This window comes from Piliocolobus tephrosceles, chromosome 11 (genome assembly GCF_002776525.5).
Source record: "Piliocolobus tephrosceles isolate RC106 chromosome 11, ASM277652v3, whole genome shotgun sequence".
In the NCBI taxonomy this organism is placed as follows: domain Eukaryota; kingdom Metazoa; phylum Chordata; class Mammalia; order Primates; family Cercopithecidae; genus Piliocolobus; species Piliocolobus tephrosceles.
The window spans coordinates 101,372,573-101,398,238 of NC_045444.1; the positions used below are offsets into that span (position 1 = coordinate 101,372,573).

At 37.9% G+C, this 25,666-nt stretch overlaps 1 protein-coding gene across 1 annotated transcript in view; it reads right to left on the reverse strand.

The window, feature by feature from the left end:
• Window positions 1-4,290: 4,290 nt before the first annotated feature.
• ABCA12 (ATP binding cassette subfamily A member 12) overlaps window positions 4,291-25,666 on the reverse strand; it is a 214,699-nt gene continuing 193,323 nt past the window's right edge. The window contains exons 45-53 of the mRNA XM_023217266.2: window positions 23,701-23,905; window positions 21,886-21,995; window positions 21,442-21,583; window positions 20,261-20,395; window positions 17,834-17,937; window positions 15,767-15,859; window positions 10,349-10,454; window positions 6,936-7,073; window positions 4,291-5,499 (exon numbers count right to left, since the gene is read on the reverse strand). Of these exons, the coding sequence (XP_023073034.1) occupies window positions 5,392-5,499; window positions 6,936-7,073; window positions 10,349-10,454; window positions 15,767-15,859; window positions 17,834-17,937; window positions 20,261-20,395; window positions 21,442-21,583; window positions 21,886-21,995; window positions 23,701-23,905 (1,141 nt within the window). The 3' untranslated portion in view covers window positions 4,291-5,391. The remainder of the gene's footprint in view (window positions 5,500-6,935; window positions 7,074-10,348; window positions 10,455-15,766; window positions 15,860-17,833; window positions 17,938-20,260; window positions 20,396-21,441; window positions 21,584-21,885; window positions 21,996-23,700; window positions 23,906-25,666) is intronic.

The following is a 25,666-nucleotide window of genomic DNA, read 5'->3' on the forward strand; positions in this document are numbered from 1 at the left end:
TGTGAGAATAAGAAATGTGGCAAACTTGACCTGTACCTCACAGATAAAAAATTATGAATAAGCGGTAGGTCCTGCTATTTTAATTACAACCCCTCCCTCCCTCCCTCCCTTCCTTCCTTCCTTCCACAGGACTCACTCTGTTGTGCAGGCTGGAGTACACTGGTGCAATCATGGTGTACTGCAGCCTCAACCTTATGAGCTCAACCAGTCCTCCCACCTCAGCCTCCCAAGAAGCCAGGACTACAGATGCACACCACTGTCCCCAGCTAATTTTAAAATTTTATGTAGTGACAGGGACTTGCTAGGTACTCAGGCTGGTCTTGAACTCCTGGCCTCAAGGGATTCTCCTGCCTCGGCCTTCCAAAGTGCTGGGATTACAGGTGTGAGACACCACATGCAGCCAACCTAACTACAACTGCTTTCATAGCTAGTTTTTCCACTCATGCAATGAAAGTAAGTAAGTATAACTCTATCTTAGTGAAAGTATTTGATTTAAATAGCATCTTTATTTTCAATATCCTTGGACAGGCCAGGCACATTGGCTCATGCCTGTAATCCCAGCACTTTTGGAGGCCAAGGCAGGTGGATCATGAGGTCAGGAGTTTGAGACCAGCCTGGCCAACATGGTGAAACCCGTGTCTACTAAAAATACAAAAATTAGCCAGGTGTGGTGGCTCACACCTGGAGTTCCAGCTACTCAGGAGGCTGAGACAGGAGAATCGCTTGAACCCAGGAGGCAGAGGTTGCAGCGAGCCGAGATCATGCCATTGCACTCCAGCCTGGGCATCATAGTGAAACTCCGTCTCAAAAAAAAAAAAAAAAAAATCCTTGGGCAAATGCCATATTAGACAATAGTATTACTGAAATAATTGTATGTCCAATGCTTGGCATTTTAGTGAAATGCACTTTATGCACAATCAACATTTTAACTTAAAATGTTAGTCATCTGCACATTTTCTCCCAGCAATTAACTTTAAACTTTAAAACTAAAACAAGCATGATTACAAAAAAGTTAAAGCAAAAATCCTAAAAGCATTTCTAAGTTGAAATAGATCTCTTCGGTTCCTCAAAAATTTATTGAGCAGCAACAATATGTTGATATTTTGCTGGATATGGGAGGTACAATGATGAAGAAAAATAGGTCACTGCACTTAAGGAACTTAGAATCAGGGAAGAAAGAGATATGTACAGAGATGATTTATAATGGCAGATGAAAATACTTCTGCAGAGGCATGCACAAAAATGCTTTTGTAACAAAGGATGGAACAATTAACTCTGCCTGAGGCTCTCCTGGAAGTCTTCCTTAAAGAGAAGGCCTAAGAGAAGAGTAATGAAGATGAACAGATTCTGGATAAAAGCTGAGTAGGGAGGCAAAGGAGGTCTTCCAAGAGAAAAGAGCAGTGTGAGCAAAGTTGCACAGAACTGAGACAGGCTCTGAAGTAAATAGGAAATAGCGAGAAATTTATTACAGTAAGAGCATGAACTACATGGGGAAGAGAGATTGAAGTGTTGGAGCCAGATTACTAAATACTTTGAAGATCGGTTAAGGAGTTTGTATTTTATCCTGCAGATTATGGAAAACCAATCTGGATTTATAAGCAAGGGAGTGATAAGATTAACTTTGAAACAAATTATGCCAAAGGAAATAGTATTCATTTCCTTGTAGCTTGTTGTCTTCTTATGTTGAGAAGCTTAGGTTAATGAAACAAGCAGACTTCTGGGGTCAGGTGAGGGTGAGAGAATGGAAGCCTAGTTCGTCCTTCCCATCTTTTACTAGGTCAGCAGTTTGTCTAGAAGTCGACCAGTAAGGAAGAGAGCATACTGTTGCAGAAGGCTGTACGGATCATTTTTCTGTCTTTTGAGACAGGGTCTCACTGTGTCATCCAGGCTGGAGTGCAATGGCGTGATCAAGGCTCACTGCAGTCTCAACGTCCTGGGCTCAGGTGATCTTCCCATTGCAACCTCTTGAGAAGCTAGGACTACAGACGTGTACCACAATCCCAGCTAATTTTTTATATTTCTGTTTTTTAAGAGTCAGGGTTTTTCCATGTTGCCCAGGCTGGTGTGAAACTCGTGGACTAAAGCGATCCACCCACCTCAGCCTTTCAAAGTGTTGGGATTACAGGTATGAGCCACTTTACCTAGTTGATCATATTTCCATTCTTGTGATGTTTGTACCCACTGTATAAATATTATGAATATTCGGTTTTATGCGTGAAGTGAAAATTGCCACTATCCTCAAAGGTAACTCAGGTAACTCACATTACAAAGTAGATTCTGGGCCAGGCATGGTGGCTACTACCTGTAACCCTAGCACTTTGGGAGACCACGGATGGAGGACTGCTTGAACTCAGGAGTTCAAGACCAGCCTGGGCAACATAGCAAGACCTCATCTCTACTAAACATAAAAAAATAATTAGCCAGCCTTGGAGGTGCACACCTGTAGTCCCAGCTACTCAGGAGGATGAGGTGGGAGGATCACTTGAGCCTGGGAGATTGAGGCTGCAGTGAGCTGTGATCTCTCCACTGCACTCCAGCCTGGGTAACAGAGCAAGACCTTGTCTTAAAAAAAAAGCAAGCAAATTCTGTAGGTATTATCCAGAGTGGAAGTAGTGTTCTGGGAACTGCTAATTCTCTAAACATTTCCTCTACTGCAGAGAAGCCCAAAGGGATATGGGTTCAAATATATGTTCATATATGTTCCTTAATTACATATAAAAATGTGCCATGACACTCTTAAATAGTACATCCTAACAGAAAAAAAAGAGAAAGAAAAAATGTACAAAAACAAAACGTAGCATTCTAAATCCTTCCATTGCAGATTCACTGTAATATCTATAATATGGGACCGTGTATCATCTTTCATCCTCTTTTCTTCTCCTGGAATAAACTACCTCGTGGGAAACCTCACCATATTTCAGAAATTTAAACAGAATCAGGTTGCTTGGTTTTCATATCAACCATGCCAGCCTCTTTTGTTTCTCCTTCATTTATTTATTCATTTAACCAACAAATATTTATTGAGTGCCATGAATATTTATTGTATATATAGGTACCAGTTGGAGAGCCAGGAAAATCAAAATAGATCTTTGTCCTCATGGAGTTTCAAGCCTAGTGAGGGAGAAAAATACTAATCACTCAAACAATGGTGCTACTATAATGGTCCAGAGCCCAGCTGGGGCTTCCCTGCCCCACTGAGAGGTAGATAAGATTGGCTGGAGTCAGAAGCTCTGCTCCACACATGTCCTGGCATCTCCCTGTCTCATGGTCTGACAGCTTCTGGTATGAAGCTGTCACCGTACTGCGCCTCTTTCAAAAAAGGAATTAACATACTTCATTCCAGTCTCCACACGACACTCAGTCACATAGAGCATTTGTAAGTGTGTCTGACTTCAATGAAGATTCAGTGGTCAGGGACCGTCCACAGCATGGCTACACAGTGAGTGAATATGCAAGAAGTATCTGAATACTCATAGTTTTAAATGTCTGTTCAACCACTTCTGTTTCTCACTGGGCTTCCATCTGTTTCAGTACTTAGCCTTCTGCCATCTCACTGGTTCCACCTTTCTCCATGTCCCTTCTCTCCTTTTCTTTTGCTTCCTTTCCTACCAATTGCTCAGAAACAAGCAGACAACCAGCCAACCACAGCAAAGACAATGAACAACAAACAAATTCCTTTTATTCTTTCATGGAGCTCCGCTATCTATTTTGTCACTTGGGACCCTGGAGACTCCCACGCTCTCAGAGTTATACCTTCTACTCCAAAAGGCGTGTCTATATATTAGATTCAGCAAAGACATTTTGCATCCTGAAAGAAACTGTGTTACCATCTGTTAATGTACATACATATATATATAGTTAGTAGTTGTTAGTCTGGATATATTACAAATGATGATGCATGCTCTGACAGAAAAGTAGGAGGTTGGGAGGAACAACAAAGTATGTAGTATTAGAACAGCAGACCAGATTTAAAATGAGAAAGCCAGGCAGTCTGGCTTCTCTGAGAAAGTATGACCTTTCTGAAGCCTGTTAGCCAGGTAAAAAGTGTGGGGGGAAGAGCACTCCCAGCAGGAGAACAGCGTGTGCAAAGGTCTGGACGTGAGGAAGACTGTGGAGCACTGGAAAGAGTGGGAAGGGGCCAGCATGGCTAGATCCCAAAGGGCCAAAGAGAAAGATGGGGATGAGGGTGGAGAGGTCAACAGGGGCCAGATCAAGGGAAACTTTGCAGGTCACATGACTCCCATTTTTAGGTTCCTGTCTCTTCCCTAACAAATGAAATGACAGCATGAATGAGTTTTTCTAAAGTTTGAGTTTATTGGTTTTTGAAACAGTCATGCCAAAGCTGACAAACTTGTATAGATACACACCCACACATACACACACATACACACACACACACACATATGGTACATAAAGCACCTTTCCCCAGGGCCACGTCACTTGCCATTATTAAGAAGTCTATCCTATAGCCATATACACGATTCTAGATCACCCAGATAATTAGCTGGAAATTATCTTCATATTCATTTTCCCTCCACAGGAATGTTTCCTGAAGAGAAATCCCAAATATGAGGGTTTCTGAAAGAGCTTTAAAAAATGTTGTCTGCCAGCAGCACATGGATTCTCTTTTCAGGGTTTGTATCTACCCAGCTGACACACCCATTCCCCCTCCCTTCCTCCCAGAGCAAGTGACTTCTTGTTCCACCCTGCAGCTTACTATTGGCAAGGCATGGCAGGAGTGAATCTAGGTTCCGTTTACCACCAGGGTAAATTGCCCTCTCTATCGCATCCTTATGGAAAGGCACTTTTTCGGGTTCAGCACGTCCCCATGCATTCACAGGTACCGAAAGTGACATACACATACATTGTAAACATTGTGCCCACTGCTCTGCAAATGTTCATTTGGCCCTTAGCAGTTTACACATCACAGCAGATTCATGTATTCATGATGATGTTCATTCTGTTGTTTTCTGGAAATAAATTATGTTGTTTGCTTGCCCACTGGCACCTGCCACAAACCATCTGACTTTTCTTCTCCACTCTTATTTTTCAACTACCAATATCCATGCCTTTTAAGCTGCCTTTTTATTGAAAGTAATAAATTAAGATATTCATCTTGAGGTGGCTTCACCTTTGCATAAGAATCATCAGCATATACATTAGCATGCTCACAGTGTTGAGTATACAGGAATTCATTTCAGTAGCAACAATACTCACTGACCTTAGAAGGAAAAATTTCCTTTTATATTTACTTGTTAGTCTAACACAGTTGTAACCTTCCATACAGTATAATACTTTAAAATGAAGGTATCTTGTGGAAGTGTATCTTCTGTGGCTTTTCTTCAAAATGAAGCCATTGGTCATATGCTGAGATTGAGGTTGCTGAAAGTGTTAAGACTCCATCTGGTCATCTTGTGAGTCAACACTTATAGTGGAACCTTGGCTGCTGGTATCAGCAGTTTCATAGGACTTCTGGTCTTTGGCAAAGTTGATGAAAACCTGATTTTTCAGGGAAAATAAAGCCATTAGTGCCTGGTAAGCCAAAGGAAGAAAGAAAGTTAATTCATATTCTCTCTCTCTCTCTCCCTCTCTCTCTCTCTCCCTCTCTCTCTCTCTCCTTCCTCGCTCCTAGTGCAAGTGTGTATATACGTGTAGGCAGGCCCCTATAAAATCTACTTTTGTAAAACTAGGATTTGGATTGTATAGGGGCCTGCCTACACGTATATACATGCTTGCACCAGGAGTCCTTTCAGAAAATCAAATTTAACTGGGGCTTGAAAATAGCACCTGTATCTATGACCATATTTATGACTATGATTTTATTTATAATCATGTCAATCTTAAGCCATAGTTGACTATCTGTAGCCACATGTCTGCATTCATATGACCTACATCAATATCTCTATCAGGTATAAACAAGGAGCCCAGCCCTATGCCCTTATTGAATGATTGTGTAGAAATGTTGAGAGAAATTTCACTGGTTTCAAGAGTTAGTTAATGCATTAAGATAAAATTTGTATAGAAAGCCCATGTTAACACTGTGTTCAGTAAGCCAATTAATAGGCAGATCTTTTCACTTTGGTTAAAGTCATTAAATCTATTAGTCATAGTTTCACCCAAAAACTATCGAGAGTCTGTTTTTTTGCCATGGTGCTGGTAGTTGGTCATAAGTCGAAGACTTAAGTCGTCATTTTTGGCAAAGTCATGATTGTCTAAAGCCCCCATTAAAATGCCTAAAGCCCCACAAGAAAAGTTGTCCATCAAATCCAGCACCATATACTGACCCTTATGAAGGGTCAGTATATGGCCTTACTTTCTGGCCTTACTTTCAGACCTAGTCCAATGACAGATATAATCAAACTTTCTATGTGTCATGTTGGTTGAGCTGTGTAAAATTAAGACAGTACAGAAGTGATAAAGGATGACCTAATAAGTCTCTAGTTATTGAATGCAAATGTAATTAAGACAGATGATGTAAGTGAATGGAAAGGATTCTGCATTTACCACTTTAATTGCCTGAATTTAACAGATCTAAAGGTCTGGCACCAAATTCTAATTACCCTATCCAACCCTAAGCCAGGAAGTCAATCAATAGAAATGTTCTTTAAGAAACCTACCATGGAAGAAGGAAGGAAAGTGTCAACAGCTGTTTGTTATGTATGTGAAAATAGTGGATATTTTTTCTTTATGTATACATATAACTTTATGGATACAGATGTCTTATCAAATGGAAAAGTTAATGTCTTTCACATCTTTTTAAAAATATCCCCAAGTTAAGTTAGAAATTGATTAGGCTGTTTGCTAAGTTTTTCAGGTGCAAGATTAGATATTAATTCAATTAAAAACAAATTGAATGTCATTAAAAAGAAATAACCAGAATGCATAATAATATTAATATGTGACATTGCGCACATGGATCATGGTATATATCTTACCTCTTCCAGAGTGGTCTGACTCACTAAGAAATTTGTAATATTTAAAGCAGTCTTGTTGGTTTCCAGCAGATCAAAAATGTTTGCGACTCCTCCTGCTGTGACTGGTACATGATACTCTAGCATGCTGAGGTGCTGATCCTGTGGGAACCAAAGGAAAAAAAAAAAATTATTTTGCAATGTCTGGCAATATTGACATGACTAGACATAACTTTACCAAGAGTTCAGGAAAATGCTGAAGTTCATTCCACTGAAAATGATGCTACAGTATAAATAATGAGTATATTTTGAAACTAACAGCTTGCAAAGATGAGATGAAAGTTTTGTGAATGTCAAAGAGAAAACAAAGTTAAAAGTTCATGAAAACTCCAAAGCATTCTATATTCATGTGAACTTATACAGCCATTATAATCTTGCCTGGTAAAGAATCTGTGGAATGGTATTTCACATGTCACATTATGCTCAGCTCACATAAGCTTTCTCCGTGCTCAATCTTAAGAAATTTCAGTTTTGTGTTAGAATTGTTCTAAAACGCTAAAAATTAGCGGTTCCATTTATACTGGCTAAAGACAGTAGACTTCAAAAGCATTGAACCTCCTTCAAATGACAGTTCATCCTTTTCACAAATCACCCTAAACTTCTTTTCAGTTTCTTTATTTTGGTCACCAGTATCACCATCTACTTAGTTTAATCCATTCTTGTTGCCTTGGAGTATCTTTAACAATTTGCTTTTCTGGATATTTAATCAGTTACCAGCTCTTATTTATTCTTTCCTTTAAAATACCTCTCAAACTTAACCTTTCCTCTCTATTTGCACCACCAATAGGCTTAACTTGATCCTTATTACTCCACATCTTAGTTACTGCAACAACCTCTTCAGAACCCCAGAAATACTGTACACTTACTTTCTTGCACAAAGCAGCTGGGACAATCTTTGCTGATACTTGTTTGATCAGGATATTTTCTTATTCCAGAATCTATCCCTGTGACCCCAATGAATCAGATCATGACCGTGTATTTCAGACCCTTCTCCTCCCGCTTTGTGCATTGCTTAGCGTCTCCCATCGACGTGTAGTTGCATTATATCTGTTCTTACAATCGGGCCATCTTGCCTACTTTTGCTCTCAGATTGTTGTTTTGGCTATTTTCCTCCTAGACATCTAGAAACCACCACAGATTTGTAAAGAATGATCTGCTAGGGAGAAATCAGACTTTTTATTTATCACTGCATTTGCCTTGTATAGCTCTGGTCCCGTGAGGAACAGACCGGGGAGAATGTAATTTCATCACTCAGTGAAACAACACAGATTTCAACCCAGAAATCCACTAAAAGAGAAAGCATTACTACCAACACAATTTGTGCAAGAAAGATGTCCTTTTACTTTTAAATATGATTTAAATTTAGATGATAGAAAATGAGCTTTGATAAGAATCCTGAAAGCTAGGCCCAGTGTGGTGGCTCACAGCTGTAATCCCAGTGCTTTGGGAGACCAAGGCAGACCAAGGCTTGAGTCCAGGAGTTCAAGACCAGTCTAGGCAACATCGTGAGATTCTGTCTCTACAAAAAATACAAAACTTAGCGGGGCATGGTGGCATATGCCTAGATGCTTAGCTACTTGAGAGGCAGAGGTGGAAGGAGTCCTTGAGCCCAGGAGTTCAAGGCCGCCGTGAGCTATGATCACGCCACTGCACTCCAGCCTGGGCAACATAGCGAGACCCTGTGTCTTAAATTTTTTTTTTTTTTTTTTTAAGAATTAGGAAAGCTATTATTTCCTAGAGACGTTAGCCAAACTTGGGGAGGCTGAAGCAAAGGTATTTTATGAAGATAAAATAATTGTTTTTTAAATGCAGTTTATTTTCTCTAAAATCACTTCAAGTTAACATCGTGCCTTATAATTTATGGACACTTTATCATTTAATTCTCACATCAGTTTTGTGAAGTAGATGTTATTATAGTAGTAATCCCTTATTTGTGGTTTTGCTTTCTATGATTTGTTACCTGTGATCAACCAAGTCCTAAAACTATGAAATGGAAAAATATAAAAATAAACAATTTATAAGTTTTAAATTGCATGCCTTTCTGAGTAGTGTGATCTAATTTTGCAGCCATCTGGCATGTGAATCATTCCGTTGTCCAGCATATCTACGTTGTGTAAGCTACCTGCCTGTTTCTATATAAGAAAAACCATAGTGTATACCAGATTTGGTACTATCTATAGTTTCAGTCTTCCACTGGAAGTCTTGAAATGTATCACCCATGAATAGTGGGACACTCCTGTATTCCTAGTTATAAATGAGAAAAAAGAGGCCCTGAGATTAATGTCTTGCTCACATGGGCACAATTGGGCCTCAGCCCTAGTCTTTCCAATTTCTTTTTATCATTCCACATCCGATTACCTTTCACATCTGATTTCCTTTCAAAAACAATCATTTGAAATCATCATCTTCTACAAATTGCCTGTATATCAAAGATGTAATAATAACTTTTCCTGTCAAGTACATTTATTTTAATTAAGTATGGGCTATGTTAGGTAATATGCATATATCTATGTGTGTCCATCCCATGCCTGTGCATATGTGAGATGACATCAACTGTACAATATTGCATCTAGTGTAGAACTTGAGGACTTGATTTCTGCTCAGTCCTGCTCCAACTTTTGTGGGCTTATCTTTCCAATGAGGGGGACAAACCAGATAATCATTCTGGAACTCTGTAGCTTTTTGAGTTTTTTGCCTAAGAAGAAATGACCTTGGTCATATAATACCTGTCATCCCTCAGTTCCCTAATATATATAATGAGTAGATTAGCAAGGTATACAACTTGAAAATGAATACAATATGATCATAAATCCTTTGTGAGGAACAAAAATATATGTATGTGAAAGGACTGTGTTAACTTTAAATAAGTACAAAAATATATAATTAATTGAAGATGCTATTTGTTCATACTCAGTATGCTTTGGCATATCTTACGCATCTTGAACTAATCTATATATTAAGATTAATAATAAAGCTGTAGTCAACTTGGAAATCACAAATGTTGCTATGACATTACCATCAAAACTAGTCAAGATCATAAGGCAAGATAATCATTTATATGGTTGGTTTCTGTTTTATTTTTTTAGATAGAGTCTCGCTCTGTCACCCAGGCTGGAGTGCAGTGGCATGATCTTGACTCACTGCAACCTCCGCCTCCCAGTTTCAAGCAAGTCTCCTGCCTCAGCCTCTCGAGCAGCTGGGATTACAGGTGTGTGCCACCACACCCAGCTAATTTTTGTATTGTTTGTAGAGACGGGGTTTCACCGTGTTGGCCAGGCTGGTCTTGACCTCCTGACCTCAAGTGATCACCCGCCTCGGCCTCCCAAAGTGCTGGGATTACAGGCGTGAGCCACTGCACCCAGCCATCAATCACTTACTTTTAAGTATGTTTTTGGAAAGTGCAGCTGCATGAACTTCGTGAGGGTCTCCATGGTCACTTTGTTATTCTTCAAGTGAACTTTGACAGTAAATCCTCGTCCAAACCTAGAAAGAAAAAGTACAAAATATGGTATGAGTTACATTTTGCTGAAATAGCTCCTCTGGAATTCTAGATAATGAAACAGGACCCAAGCCAACCATTATAGCCCCTTTTCTTTATATAAAGACTGTCATTTTGCCATAAAAGTTCAGGACATGTTACAAACTGGAAATAGTGCACTGCTATGATTTTTTATTTATTTCTACCTCTATATAAAATCAGAGTCTTTGGACAAAAATTGAGTTGAAAAGAAAACATAAAATCTTGGCTTTCTATGACATTCATGAATTTGCAATGGATGTCAATTTCTGCAGTTAAATACTTTCCTTTTTTTCTTCTTAGAGTATAGTAATAATAATAAACACAGAAAAAGAAGAATGTGCAGGTTTGTTTCATAGGTGTACATCTGCCATGGTGGTTTGCTGTACCCAATTAAGTATTTCTCCTAATACCAATTTCTCCTAATACCAATTAGGTATTTCTCCTAATGCTCTCCCTCCCCTAGCCCCCCAACCCCCCAACAGGCCCCGGTGTATGATGTTCCCCTCCCTGTATCCATGTGTTCTCATTGTTCAGCTCCCACTTATCAGTGAGAACATGTGATGTTTGGTTTTCTGTTCTTGTGTTAGTTTGCTGAGAATGATGGTTTCCAGCTTTATCCATATCCCTGCAAAGGACATGAACTCATCCTTTTTATGTGGCACATATACACCATAGTATTCCATAGTATTCCTTGTTGTATATGTGCCACATTTTCTTTATCTAATGTATAATTGATGGGCATTTGGGTTGGTTCCAAGTCTTTGCTATTGTGAACAGTGCTGCAGTAAATATACATGTGCATGTGTCTTTATAATAGAATGATTTATAATCCTTTGGGTATATACCCAGTAATGGGATTGCTGGGTCAAATGGTATTTCTGATTCTACATCCTTGAGGAATCACCACACTGTCTTCCACAATGGTTGAACTAATTTACGCTCCCACCAATGGTGTAAGTGTTCCTGTTTCTCCACATCCTCTCCAGAATCTGTTGTTTCCTGACTTTTTAGTGATCACCATTCTAACTGGCGTGAGATGGTATGTCATGGTGGCTTTGATTTGCATTTCTCTAATGGCCAGTGATGATGAGCTTTTTTTCATGTTTGTTGGCGCATAAATGTCTTCTTTTGAGAAGTGTCTGTTCATCTCCTTCGCCCACTTTTTGATGGGGTTTGTTTTTTTCTTGTAAATTTAAGTTCTTTGTAGATTCTGGATATTAGCCGTTTGTCAGATGGATAAATTTCAAAAATTTTCTCCCATTATGTAGGTTGCCTGTTCACTCTGATGATAGTTTCTTTTGCTGTGCAGAAGTTCTTTAGTTTAATTAGATCCCATTTGTTAATTTTGGCTTTTGTTGCCATTGCTTTTGGTGTTTTAGACATGAAGACTTTGCCCATGCCTATGTCCTGAATGGTATTGCCTAGATTTTCTTCTAGGGTTTTTATGGTTTTACGTCTTATGTTTAAGTCTTTAATCCATCTTGAGTTAATATTTGTATAAGGTGTAAGGAAGGGGTCCAATATCAGTTTTCTGCATATGGCTAGCCAGTTTTCCCAACACTGTTTATTAAATAGGGAATCTTTTCCCCATTGCTTGTTTTGGTCAGGTTTGTCAAAGATCAGATGGTTGTAGATGTATGGCATTATTGCTGAGGCCTCTGTTCTGTTCCATTGGTCTATATATCTGTTTTGGTACCAGTACGATGCTGTTTTGGTTACTGCAGTCTTGTAGTATAGTTTGAAGTCAGGTAGCGTGATACCTCCAGTTTTGTTCTTTTTGCTCAGGATTGTCTTGGCTAAACGGGCTCTTTTTTTGGTTCCAGATGAAATTTAAAGTAGTTTTTTTCTAATTCTATGAAGAAAGGCAATGGGAACTTGATGGGGATAGCACTCAATCTATAAATTACTTTGGGCAGTATGGCCATTTTCACGATATTGATTCTTCCTATCCATGAGCATGGAATGTTTTTCCATTTGTTTGTGTCCTCTCTTATTTCGTTGAGCAGTGGTTTGTAGTTCTCCTTGAAGAGATCCTTCACATCCCTTGTAAGTTGGATTCCTGGGTATTTTATTCTCTTTATAGCAATTGTGAATGGGAGTTCACTCATGATTTGGTTCTGTTTGTCTATTCTTGGTGTATAGGAGTGCTTGTGATTTTTGCACATTGATTTTGTATCCTGAGACTTTGCTGAAGTTGCTTTTCAGCTTAAGGGGATCTTGGACTGAGCCAATGGAGTTTTCAAAATATACAATCATGTCACCTGCAAACAGAGACAATTTGACTTCCTCTCTTCCTATTTGAATACCCTTTATTTCTTTCTCTTGCCTGATTGCTCTGGCCAGAACTTCCAATACTATGTTGAATAGCAGTGGTGAGAGAGGGCATCCTTGTCTTGTGCTGGTTTTCAAAGGGAATGCTTCCAGATTTTGCCCATTTGGTATGATATTGGCTGTGGGTTTGTCATAAATAGCTCTCATTATTTTGAGATACATTCCATCGATACGTGGTTTATTCAGAGTTTTTAGCATGAAGGGGTGTTGAATTTTATTGAAGGCCTATTCTGCATCTATTGAGATAATCATGTGGTTTTTGTCATTGGTTCTGTTTATATGCTGGATTATGTTTATTGATTTGCATACGTTGAACCAGCCTTGCATCCCAGAGATGAAGCCCACTTGATCACGGTGGATAAGCTTTTTGATGTTATGCTGGATTCGGTTTGCAAGTATTTTATTGAGGATTTTCGCATTGATGTTCATCAAGGATACTGGCCTGAAATTTTCTTTTTTTGTTGTGTCTCTGCCAGGTTTTGGTATCAGGATGATGCTGGACTTGTAAAATGATTTAGGGAGGAGTCCCTCTGTTTCTATTGATTGGAATCGTTTCAGAAGGAATGGTACCAGCTCCTCTCTGTACCTCTGATAGAATTAGGCTGTGAATCCATCTGGTCCTGGGCTTTTTTTGGTTGGTAAGCTATTAATTACTGCCTTAATTTCAGAACTTTTTATTAGTCTATTCAGGTATTTGACTTCTTCCTGGTTTAGTCTTGGGAGGGTGTATGTGTTCAGGAATTTATCCATCTTTTCTAGATTTTCTAGTTTATTTTTGTATAGGTGTTTATAGTATTCTCTGATGGTAGTTTGTATTTCTGTGGGATCAGTGGTGATATCCCCTTTATCATTTTTTATTGTGTCTGTTTGATTCTTCTCTTCTTTATCAGTCTGGCTAGGAGTCCATTTTGGTAATCTTCAAAAAAACAGCTCCTCGATTCATTGATTTTTTGAAAGGTTTTTTGAGTCTCTATCTCCTTCAGTTCTGCACTGATCTTAGTTATTTCTTATATTATGGTAGCTTTTGAACTTCTTTTCTTTTGCTTCTCTAGTTATTTTAACTGATATATTAGGGTGTCAATTTTAGATCTTTCCCACTTTCTCCTGTGGTCATTCAGTGCTATAAATTTCCCTCTAAACACTGCTTTAGCTGTGTGCCAGGGATTCTGGTATGTTGTATCTTTGTTCTCATTGGTTTCACATAACTTACTTAGTTTTGCCTTAATTTCATTATTTAGCCAGTAGTCATTCGGGAGCAGGTTGTTCAGTTTCCATGTCATTGTGTGGTTTTGAGTGAGTTTCTTAAATTTGATTGCATTGTGGTCTGAGGGGCTGTTTGTTATGATTTCTGTTCTTTTGCATTTGTTGAGGAGTGTTTTACTTCCAATTATGTGGTCCATTTTAGAATAGTGATGTGGTGCTGAGAAGAATGTATATTCTGTTGATTTCGGGGGGGAGAGTTCTATAGATGTCTATTAGGTCCACTTGGTCAAGAGCTGACTTCATGTCCTGAATATCCTTGTTAATTTTCTGTCTCATTGATCTGTCTAATATTGACAGTGGGGTGTTAAAATCTTCCACTGTGATTGTGTGGGAGTCTAAGTCTCTTTGTAGGTCTCTAAGAACTTGCTCTATGAATCTGGGTGCTCCTGTATTGGGTGCATATATATTTAGGCTAGTTAGCTCTTCTTGTTGCATTGATCCCTTTACTATTAGGTAAGGCCCTACTTTGTCTCTTTTGGTCTTTGTTGGTTTAAAGTCTATTTTATTAGAGACTAGGATTGCAACCCCTGCCTTTTTTTGTTTGTTTGTTTGTTTGTTTGTTTGTTTTTGTTTTGCTTTTCATTTGGTTGGTAACTATTCCTCCATCCCTTTGAGTCTATGTGTGTCTCTGAACATGAGATGGGTCTCCTGAGTATAGCACACTGATAGGTATTGACTCTTTATCCAATTTGGCAGTCTGTTTAATTGGGGCATTTAGCCCGTTTACATTTAAGGTTAATATTGTTATGTGTGAATTTGATCCTGTCATTATGATGCTAGCTGGTTATTTTGCCCGTTAGTTGATGCAGTTTCTTCATAGTGGCGATGGTCTTTACAATACACTTGTAAAGTTAGATGCATTCTAATTTAAAGTAAGCGAGATCTTGATAAGCAGGTCATTGGAGATTTGGTGTCATCAATAAAAATTAATGTTATTGGGGTTTTAAAAATAAATATTAAATCAATGTGCTAGCTAACTGTTTGCACCAAGAATACAGTTTATAAAGAAGTCACAACAGACTCTCTAGGAGCAACATAATGCCTCTTCCATCCTCTTTTCCTTATCTTGGTTAATACTATCTTGCAAGAAAGTCAACTTGTTATAGAGAAAAGCATAAAATATTCTGTATTTTGGAGATTAACATGGATATGTATAAATGCATATACACTCTGGTGTATATGAACTATTAAATTTGATAGTAGTGTGATATTTATGCACATTTCTCCAATGTACTCTTGATTGAAAGGTTTTGAATGTGGTATGAATGTTAGGTAGCTTACTGAAAGACTGTGCAAATGGCAAATGAACATGCTAGATACAATCTATGCCTTCATTTACTTGTCAATTTCTAATTTATTATTGGGTAAACTCTAGAACTTCCACCTGAGAGTATTTTGGTTGTGAATTTTTTTTTTTTCAGTTTTGGCCTTCTAAATTTATGCATTAACTAAAATACATTTATGAGTTAAATTTATAAGTTAACTAAAATATTTAAGGAAAAATTCATAAAATTCCCAATAAAATAATTTAAATTTAAGGTGAGACAATGACTAGCTTCCAAAGATTATATTATCCATTCTAGTTTTACTCCTCAGGCTGCTGAGATAATCCTTGAATCTGAGTGAGCACCATTAGACTGATGACGCAACACTCCTGTTAAACACTGCATTTGTTCTTCACCTGCTCTTTATGTGCTGCAAAGATCCAATACATTGGAACTTTCCATTCACCATAATGGCCAACCTGGTACAGAGAGCTTCACATTCTTCCATGCTAAAAGACAAAGCAGGATCATATTAGCATTCAGGACACAGAAAACTTGGGTTGAAGTTCATGAGCATAAGCATAATTGTTTCATTATGGCACTTGGAAATACTATTTTAGTATTTTTCTTTTCAGATAGGTTGTTACTCTGTTGCCCAGGCTAGAGTGCAGTGACTTCAACATGGCTCACTATAGCCTTGACCTCCTTTACTCCAGTAATCCTCCTGTCTCAGCTCCCTGAGTAGCTGGGGCGACAGACGTGCACCATCACGTCTGGCTAATATTTTAATTTTAATTTTTTTTTGTAGACCTGGGGGTCTTGCCGTGTTGCTCAGGCTGGGTCTTGAACTCCTGGGCTCAAGTGATCCTCCTGCCTCGGCCCCCCACAAAGTCCAGGGATTACAGGCATGAGCCACCGTACCTGGCCTAGTTTCTTGATTCTCTTTTAGTTTTTAGTTCTTTTAAAGGAGAACAAAAACCAATCTTTTAAAATATAAATTAAATGTCTTCAGATAGGGTTTATTACTGTTTCTTCTAAAACTCGAGACCGTCTTTCTCTCACCTGGAATACCCCCCAAATCAAACCTACGATTTCTTTCAAGCTTTGATTCAAGACCTACACTTCCTCAGAAATGTTTTCAAAATAACACTAAGTTTTTTCCATTATGCCACGTACCCCATATTCTGTTGGCTTTCCTATTTTTGGATTTATAACTAGTTAGCCTGTACTTGATTATACAGTGTCTAATTTCATGTTCTATGATAATTGGAGGTGATTTTGGGTATTACCCTGTCGACCTCATACAAAAGCCAATGGAAATTAAATGATTGGCTCCACTGTGCTGGGGCAAACTATGATATAAACAGATCTCTTGATAATAAGCAAATCTAATACTTTTTCTCCTATATGACAATTATAATGCAAACATAAACTTAATACAAATTGTAAGACAAGGCCATCCTCATAAGAGAGGCACGGATAAAATGATTTAGTGTCTCTGATACTTGTCTGCTTTGTGGAAGAGAGGCATGTGAGCTGGTTCTGGAAGGACTGGTAAGATTAGAACTTGGAGAGATTTTGTGAAAAGACCATTTCAGGCCAGGTGTAGTGGCTCATGCCTGTAATCCCAGCGTTTTGGGAGGCTAAGGTGGGTGGATCATTTGAGGTCAGGAGTTTGAGACCAGCCTGGCCAACATGCTGAAACCCTGCCTTTACTAAAAATACAAAAATTAGCTGGGTATGGTGGTGGCCGCCTGTAGTCCCAGCTACGTGAGAGGCTGAGGCAGGAGAATTACTTGAACCCGGGAGGCGGAGGTTGCAGTGAGCAGTTGTTGTGCCACTGCACTCCAGCCTGGGTGACAGAGTGAGACTCTCTCAAAAAAAAAAAAAAAAAAATCAAGTTGAAAGCACAGCCAAAGAAGGGGCTTGGAGATGGGAAAGGGTATGGAGATGGGAAGAATGTAGAACCAGGAGTCATTCAGATTGACTGATAGAAGAGGGTGTTGCAGGGTAAAAAGACTGAGCATTTAGATGAGGCCATAGAATGGAAAGCCTTGCATGTTGAGCCTAAGGATTCTGAACTTTATTTGACAGGCAATAGGGAGCCACAGATGAGTTAAGAGGGCCGTAAGTTATGAGAAATTCGATGTTGAAAAGATTGCTGAGACCTTAGACTCTGTCCCACCACAGGAACTATATTCTCACCATGAAACCTGCCTGACTTGCTCCTACTACTATAAACATAAAATAGTTTGATTCAACTGTGGGCATTTGTCATATATATATGTGTGTGTGTGTGTGTGTGTGTGTGTATAACATAAATAAGTATATAGGTAATCCTGTATAGCATATATATACATATATAACACATATATAAATAATTATATATAAATATATATATGTGTGTGTTATACAGGATTACCTTTGCCCATCTGTCATCCTAAGATTGTGTGGATTCACTTTAAAGATTTCACTCAGTTTACCTGTGAGATGTGAGGATGACGGAACATTTGTTCTGTACTTCTTCCGAAATGATCTTCCAGAGGTGCCGTTTCGACTTCGGATCCATCCCAGAGCTTGGCTCATCCTTAATGGAAAGTTACAAGAAAAATTTATCAAATTAATTTTTGATGAAGTTCTTTTCATGAATTACTGCATTTCACTTCCCTAGAACAGAAACACTTTTCGAGGTCCTGTGACTAACTCGTTTTATACTTAATAGGCTTCTTTCTGCTGCTGTCAAAAAGCTCAAAATTAATCATTTAAAATTGTCAATCTGTTTTAAAAAGTGTCTCAGTTAAGTTGACACCCTGTTACTTTACATCTGTCTCTTACGTTTCTTTGGAAAAAAATTCCACTTCCATTACTGGCAAAGTAGAGTTCTTATATTTAATTCTACCTTGCCACATATATAAGCCACATCAACAAGATTACCACCCTGGTCCTGATAGCAGAATTGTGGCTATGAGTGATAATATGCTATGTGAAGCAGAAAGAACATAATTTGATATTTCAGTAAATTTGTTTGAGGTATATTTTTAGTTTTCTGTTATTAATTGAAATTTAACACTCCTTAGGAAATAAAAACAAGATTTGTAGAAATTGCCAAGTAGAAAGATATACATTATTTTTCAAAGTAAATGATGTTATGAAAAATCATTCAGACATAAAATTAGAAAATGTAGCAGTAGATCATCTAAACATACAATAACGGATTTTGACACATATTTCAAGATTAGGTAAAAATTTAAAAAATATATTTGTAACAAAAAATATGTACATATGTATATAACTAGAGGCTTGTATTTACAGCATGGTAGTAAATCTAAAGAAAGGAATGGGTTATGTGGAAGCTAATATAGTTGAGTTCATAGAAGTAGAGAGGAGAATAATGGTTACTAGAGGCTGGAGGCATAGCGGGGAGAGGAGGATAGAGAGAGATTGGTTAATGAATACAAAATTACAGCTAGACAAGAGGAATAAGTTCCAGTGGTCTATAGCACTGCAGCATGACTATAGTTAACAATAATTTATTGTATATTTTCAAATAGTTAGAAGAAAGGATTTCGAATGTTCCCAGCACAAGGAAATGATACATATTTGAGGTGATAGATAAGCTAATTACTCTGATTTGATCATTACATATTGTATACAGGAATCAAAATATCACACTACATAAATATGTATAAAATATTATGTGTCAATTAAAATAGTAGTTAAATAATTTTTTAAAAATAAATAAATGAGTGTTAATTTGGGGAAACAAAGGATACATTGTCACTGCTCCTATTTTTGAAGACGATAGCATATTTAGTAAATGCATGTAGAAGAAAACTTGGTATCTTTCATAGTCAGTATTTCATTTTGGTTCATTAATACATAATGTTTACATTAAACGTTTAACATTTTAAAGTACTCTACATTTGTTATTTCACAGAGGTGTCTAAGGATTGTTTTGTTCAATTTTAAGGAACATTTACACAATAGAATTCCATTATAAGCATCGATTGGCAGAGATATAATGCATTATAAGCTTCTGGTATTATAGAAAGATGGGCTGTGCATCATTCTATCTGGCAGTTTAAATGATTTGATCCACTGTATGACTTAATCCCTGGAATAATGTGGTGACTTATAACTGTATTATGATTCCTTATAGTTAAGGCTCTTTCAGAGTTTGGAGGTCCTTGAATGAAGGGGATTTTCCAAAATAAGGGCAAGTATATTTCTCTGAAATAAACACCCTTTTACAAAATTAGACTTGAGGTGCAAAATATTAACATTACTACTATGTGTAATTTATATTTCCAGGTGATCAATTAAATTTTCCATCTCTTAAGAAAAATGTAAATGTGGAATGGATTTCTTCCCCATCCTACACCACCCCCCATTCAGATTAAATAGGATGGTATGCATCACATCCTAAGCTAGATAGCTCATATTTTTAAGCAACAAGGAAATAAAATTTTAGTGCAACACATTGTCCTAAAATGTGCCTGTCCTCCATAGTAGACGCTGGAAAATATGAGTTTACCTACTCAGTTCCTAACAGAAAAAGAGAGATGATTTCTTCAATAGATGGGAATCAAATTCTACCATATTCTATAATTTACTTGAGTACCTTGAATTTGTTTCACTTCCCATTTCCATGCCAGTGTTTCCTCTGAAATGCACTAAGCCATTACTTTCAGATAAAACATTTATGAGGGCATATTGTTGTGGTAACAAATTATTTGCTGATATAAACTCCTTTATTGAGATAGTGTACATAAAGTGCTTTGTACAATAGCTAACACATAGTGAGACCTCCATAAATGTTGACTGCAATCATGATGATGAAATGTTAACACATACAATCAGATATGCTGTTCTAATTATGGAGTGGCCTTTTAAAATAATGATTCTCTTACCAGCAGTAGAATGGAAGGTTTCCCTATCAAAGCTAGTGCAGTGGATAATTTTCTTTTTGTGCCATAACTGCACATGGAGGTAGCTCTGTCCTTGAAGGGTATCAGGTGAAGTCTCCTAAGGAGTTTATGAACAGTCTGTGGGCAATAAAAGAGGAGTTAGGTTGACCTTCCTGTGCCAAAACCCTCAAAGCACGAAATGGAAAAAAAGATGCTCATGAAAAGAAAATTTCATCATGGAGAATATATCTGGAAAAAAATAAATGAAAACACTTAAATTCAACTAGATTTTATTTTTATTTTCAAAGAATCACTTTAAGATTAATAGTTTATTTGAAGAGATTCTTTGGAGGTTCATTTTCAGATGGGATTCCCTCCCCCATCAAATGTGTGTGTGTGTTTACAATTGCAGATTGAACTTTTTGCTGCATTACCACAAGATTCTCTAGTAAGGCTTAATAGAGCTAAAACAGAATTCACAAGGCAGGGTTCTCACTGACTGTTATTGCTGCTTCCTCTTTCTTCTTACTGAGGTGTGAGTTGTCATAAAGGCTTTCCATCTATTTAAAACTGACCTAGTATCAAAACGTTAGCACATTAGGAATCATGGGTTCTTGTAGTTATTTCTGTAGTTAAATAGTCCTGGCAAATAATGAAATCTTGGTTGAACTTAAACCACAGGTCCTCAGGATTGCAAAAGTAGGAGAAACTGCCCTAAGGGTTAGCCACCTCATTAAAATGGCAAATAGTTGCAGTGAGATATAAAGCCATAGATTAAAAACCAAAGTGGAAACTAATCTATTTTACTTGGGCATTTTGCCGTTAACTCTTTGTGTCAGTGCTCATCCAAACACTACAAGATGTACAGGCATCACCAACCAATGCTCAGCCCAGAGCCTAATGCAAGTGTGATCCTCTGTTTAATAGTTCTTAAAAGGGTAACTGAACAAACACAGGCCAAGGAATTTCAAAAGCTAATTTCATAGGTGCATATATAATACACATGACCAAACTAAGAGAGACTCACTGCCATTGCCACTGCCAGAAGGAAAATGACATAGTTTTCCCGGTGGTTTTGTGGGGAAATGGTGGGGCAGGGGGGATAGTGGGGTGCAGTGGGGCAGGGGACAGAAGCAGAAACAATAATGGTTTCAAATTAAGTAGTTTTTCACACTTGTACTCACTTCTTTAATATCCTTTTCTGGAATTCCATGTACCCTGGCATAGAAATACAAATGTTCTTCCACAGTTACCAGGTCATCTAAGGCATCTTCCTGAGGACAGTAGCCAACTAATGAGCTGTGAGAATCAACGTGACCCAGAGATCTGAATTGAGAGAATCAAAAACACAGATGAATTTCAAAAGATTTATCCCTCTTGGTTCCCAAATGCTGGGAAGGTAGCTCTATTTTGGTCATGGTGGTCAATGACTTTGATAAAAAGAGATAAAATAATCCCACTATCAGATTCACATTTAAAGGTTTAAACATTTCCACCCACCTTAATAGCTTTGTTCTCCCCTAAGGATTGAATAATATAACCGCAAAATAATATTAAATGTTCATTTCAATTATTTTTCTCATTGAAGTACTTTGTACTCAGTAAATCGAAGCATTAGTTTTTCATACCCAGTCTTATTTCTGATCAGAATGTTTCCACTTGAAGGAATGATGTCTCCCGTCAGCATCTTGAATATAGTGGTCTTTCCTGCTCCATTCACTCCAAGAAGGCCAAAACACTGATTTCAGGGAGAAAAAGAAGATGTAAACCTTAATCCAAACCAATGACATACTGCTTTTATATCTCTCCCTCTTCTCCCTGGGTGAAATAAATTACCAAGATAAATAAATCACTGGAATTATTCATGGCTAGTGTAGTGCTCTTGATATAACTTCCTCTTTTAAAACAAATGGATACTATGTATTCTTTTTCCTTTAACCACTGAACGTTTGTGTGTATATATCTATACACACACACACAGGACCTATTTTACATATTATGTTATATCATCCCTCTATGTGACATGATAAAATACCCCACAAATAAGATCTGCTAACCCAACAAAGTAATTATATTTATAGATTTCACATTATGCACACAAAATCACAACTTTACTGAATAAGCTATTGAGGCAATAGTTTCTTTGTACTGTCAAATAAATTTGATGCATGTAGTTTGCAGCTCTGCTTGGAAAACTAAGTGGCATAGCCATATTTGCTTTCTCTTTTCAATGCTGCTTTAATATTGCTTCTGTGATATAAATAAATAGATGCAGTCCTAGGACCTCACTTCCGAAAACTTATGTCTTTATGATGTTTTTTGAGGAGGACTGGAAATGAAAGGGTGAAGACAGCACCTTGAACAGGCTTCCTGACCGAAGTCTACCCCAGAGCAAGTAGACAGTAGTTTAGGAAGGGGCTCAGGACTTGCTGTATGGTAGGACTTGTTGAATTCCCTCTGCCAAGCGGGAAGACTCATAGGGTAAATAATATTAACTTTGGCACCAACCTAATACCTGGACATATGTAAATTATATACACAGTCAGCCCTCCTTATCTCTGGGTTTCTAACCTTTAGATCCAACCAACTATGGATTGAAAATATTCAGGGGGGGAAAAAAGCATCTGTACTGAACATGTACAGAATTCCTGTGTTCTTATTCCCTAAACAATACACGATAACAACTATTTACATAGCATTTACATTGCATTGGGTATTGTAAGTAATCTAGAGATTACTTAAAGTATACAGTGGGATGTGCATAGATTATATGCAGTACTACATTATTTTATATCAGGGACTTGATATAAAATATCTGTGGATTTCTGTGGATTCCACAGATATTTTGTGGATTTCTGTGGATTTTGTGGATTTCTGTGGATTTTGATATCCTTGGGGATCCTGGAACCAATCTCCCATGGATACGGAGGGATGACTCTATATGTGTATACATATACATATATATGTGTGTGTGTATGTGTATCTATATGCATGTTTGTATTTTTTCCCATAGAAATATTCAGATTAACTTTTATATTTCTAGAAAAAAATTTTAGAAAAATAATTAAGATTTTTTTCTTTCCTTTTTTGAGGCAGAATCACTCTGTCACCCAAGCTGGAGTGCAGTAGTACAATCTCAGCTCACTGCAGCTTCCACCTCCCATGTTCAAGTGATACTCATACCTCAGCCTCCCGAGTAGCTGGAACTACCGATGTGGGCCACCATGCCTAACTAATTGTTATATTTTTAGTAGAGACGTGGTTTCACCACGTTGGCCAGGCTGATCTCAAACTCCTGACCTCAAGTGATCCGCCCACCTTGGCCTCCCAAAGTGCTAAGATTACAGGCATGAGCCACTGTGCCTGGCCAATAATTAAGATTTTAATTGGTCACACAGTATGCCAATGAAAAGGACAGTTAGAAACAAAACACAGTTTCTTACCTCTCCAGCAGGTATCCCAATGCTGATGTTGTTTACAGCTATAATCTTTTTGTGGATAAGTTGGTAGGTCTTTGTGAGACGATAAAGTTGGACCAGGTCAAATTCAGCCGCACCACTCTCAACTCTTAATCTCTCAGCCCGCACATCTTCATCCTCATCTATTGTCTCCCTTACATGTGAAGAATTAAATTTTCTGAAGAAAAGCCTAAAAATGGACCCAGTGATTTTACATCAATGATTTTGAAATGACATTATTCAATTTTGACATGTTTTGATGGGTTTTCATGTCACTAACAGTGTACTAGTCATCATTAGACCACTTTTACATTTGTAATGAATTATGCTACTCAGATAACTTAAGAAATCTATATAGATCCTCTTCACTGTATTCACTATATTTGTGAAACAGCTTTTGTTCGCCATGCCTTACATGTTTACAGATCCACTGTTAAGATTTATAATTCTAATTTCAGTAATAAGGAAGTGTTTGAAGGTTAGTTCCTAAGAGAGGGACTAAGGAACTCCAGAATTGTTAGGAAAACTCATCATCTACAAACCTAAGACCAATGATCACCTTAAAAAAAAAAAAAAAAAAATCCTTTCAGCCGGGTGCAGTGGCTCACCCCTATAATCCCAGCACTTTGAGAGGCTAAGGCAGGCGGATCACCTGAGGTCAGAAGTTCAAGACCAGCCTGGCCAACCTGTCAAAACTCTGTCTCTACTAAAAATATAAAAATTACCCAGGCATGGTGGTGCATGCCTGTAGTCCCAGCTGCTTGGAAGGCTGAGGCAGGAGAATTGCTTGAACGCGGGAAGCAGAGGTTACAGTGAGCCAAGATCACACTACTGCACTCCAGCCTGGGCAGCAGAGCAAGACTCCGTCTCAAAAAAATTTTTTTTTCAATTAAATTTAAAAAGCGTCTCTACTTTTTTTTTTTTAATTTTAGAAACAGCATAAGATCTGCCCTTTTAACAAAATTTTAAGTGCACAATACAGTATTGTTAACTATAGGCACAATATTGTACAGCAGATATATCTACTTTTATAATCATCAATAATATGAATGCTATTGTTATTCTGTACTTGTTTTACTATTAATGTCTCACCTAGGATTTAGCCAATATTTTAAGGTTATCAGCCCTCCAAACTCATTAAGTCCCAAACCCACCTTGATATCTTGGCTAACAAATACCAAAAAAAAATAAAAAATAAATAAATAAATTTAAAGAAATCAATCCAGGTTTTCTTCCCAATGTCCCAGTTTCTTCTGAAGAGATCCCCAAAGACCCCAACTGTAATGTTTCTTCTAATCTTCCTTATTCCAAAATCATATAGTCAGTCTCCAAATACTGGAAATGCCTTTTTTGTTTTTTTTTTTTTTTTTTTTTTTTGAGATGGAGTCTTGCTCTGCCACCAAGGCTGCAGTGCAGCGGCGCCATCTCGGCTCACTGCAACCTCTGCCTCCTGGCTTCAAGCGATTCTCGTGCCTGAGCCTCCCCAGTAGCTAGGATTACAGGCACGCACCATCACGTCCAGCAGTTCTTGTATTTTTAGTAGAGATGGGGTTTCACCATGTTCATCAGGCTGGTCTTGAACTCCTGACCTCAGGTGATCTGCCCGCCTTGGCCTCCCAAAGTGCTGAGATTACAGGCGTGAGCCACCATGCCTTATAACACCCTATCATGGATTATTTTCTGCCTCGTCCTCTAGGCTTTTATCCTTCTCAGCTAGATTTCTCCAGGAGATAAAACTGCTCCAGGGTCTCTTAACTCTTCCATTCCAGTCTGCACTGCATCTACAAAATTACACTTCTTCAAGCACAGCTTCATCATGTTTTTCTCTGTTCAAAAACTCTTAATGAATGTCCATTTGTTTGCTGAATAAAGCCCAAACCACATCTCTTTACCAAGCGTTTAAGAGATTCCATAATCTCCCAACTGCATGTTAAACTGTAACTCCTACTTT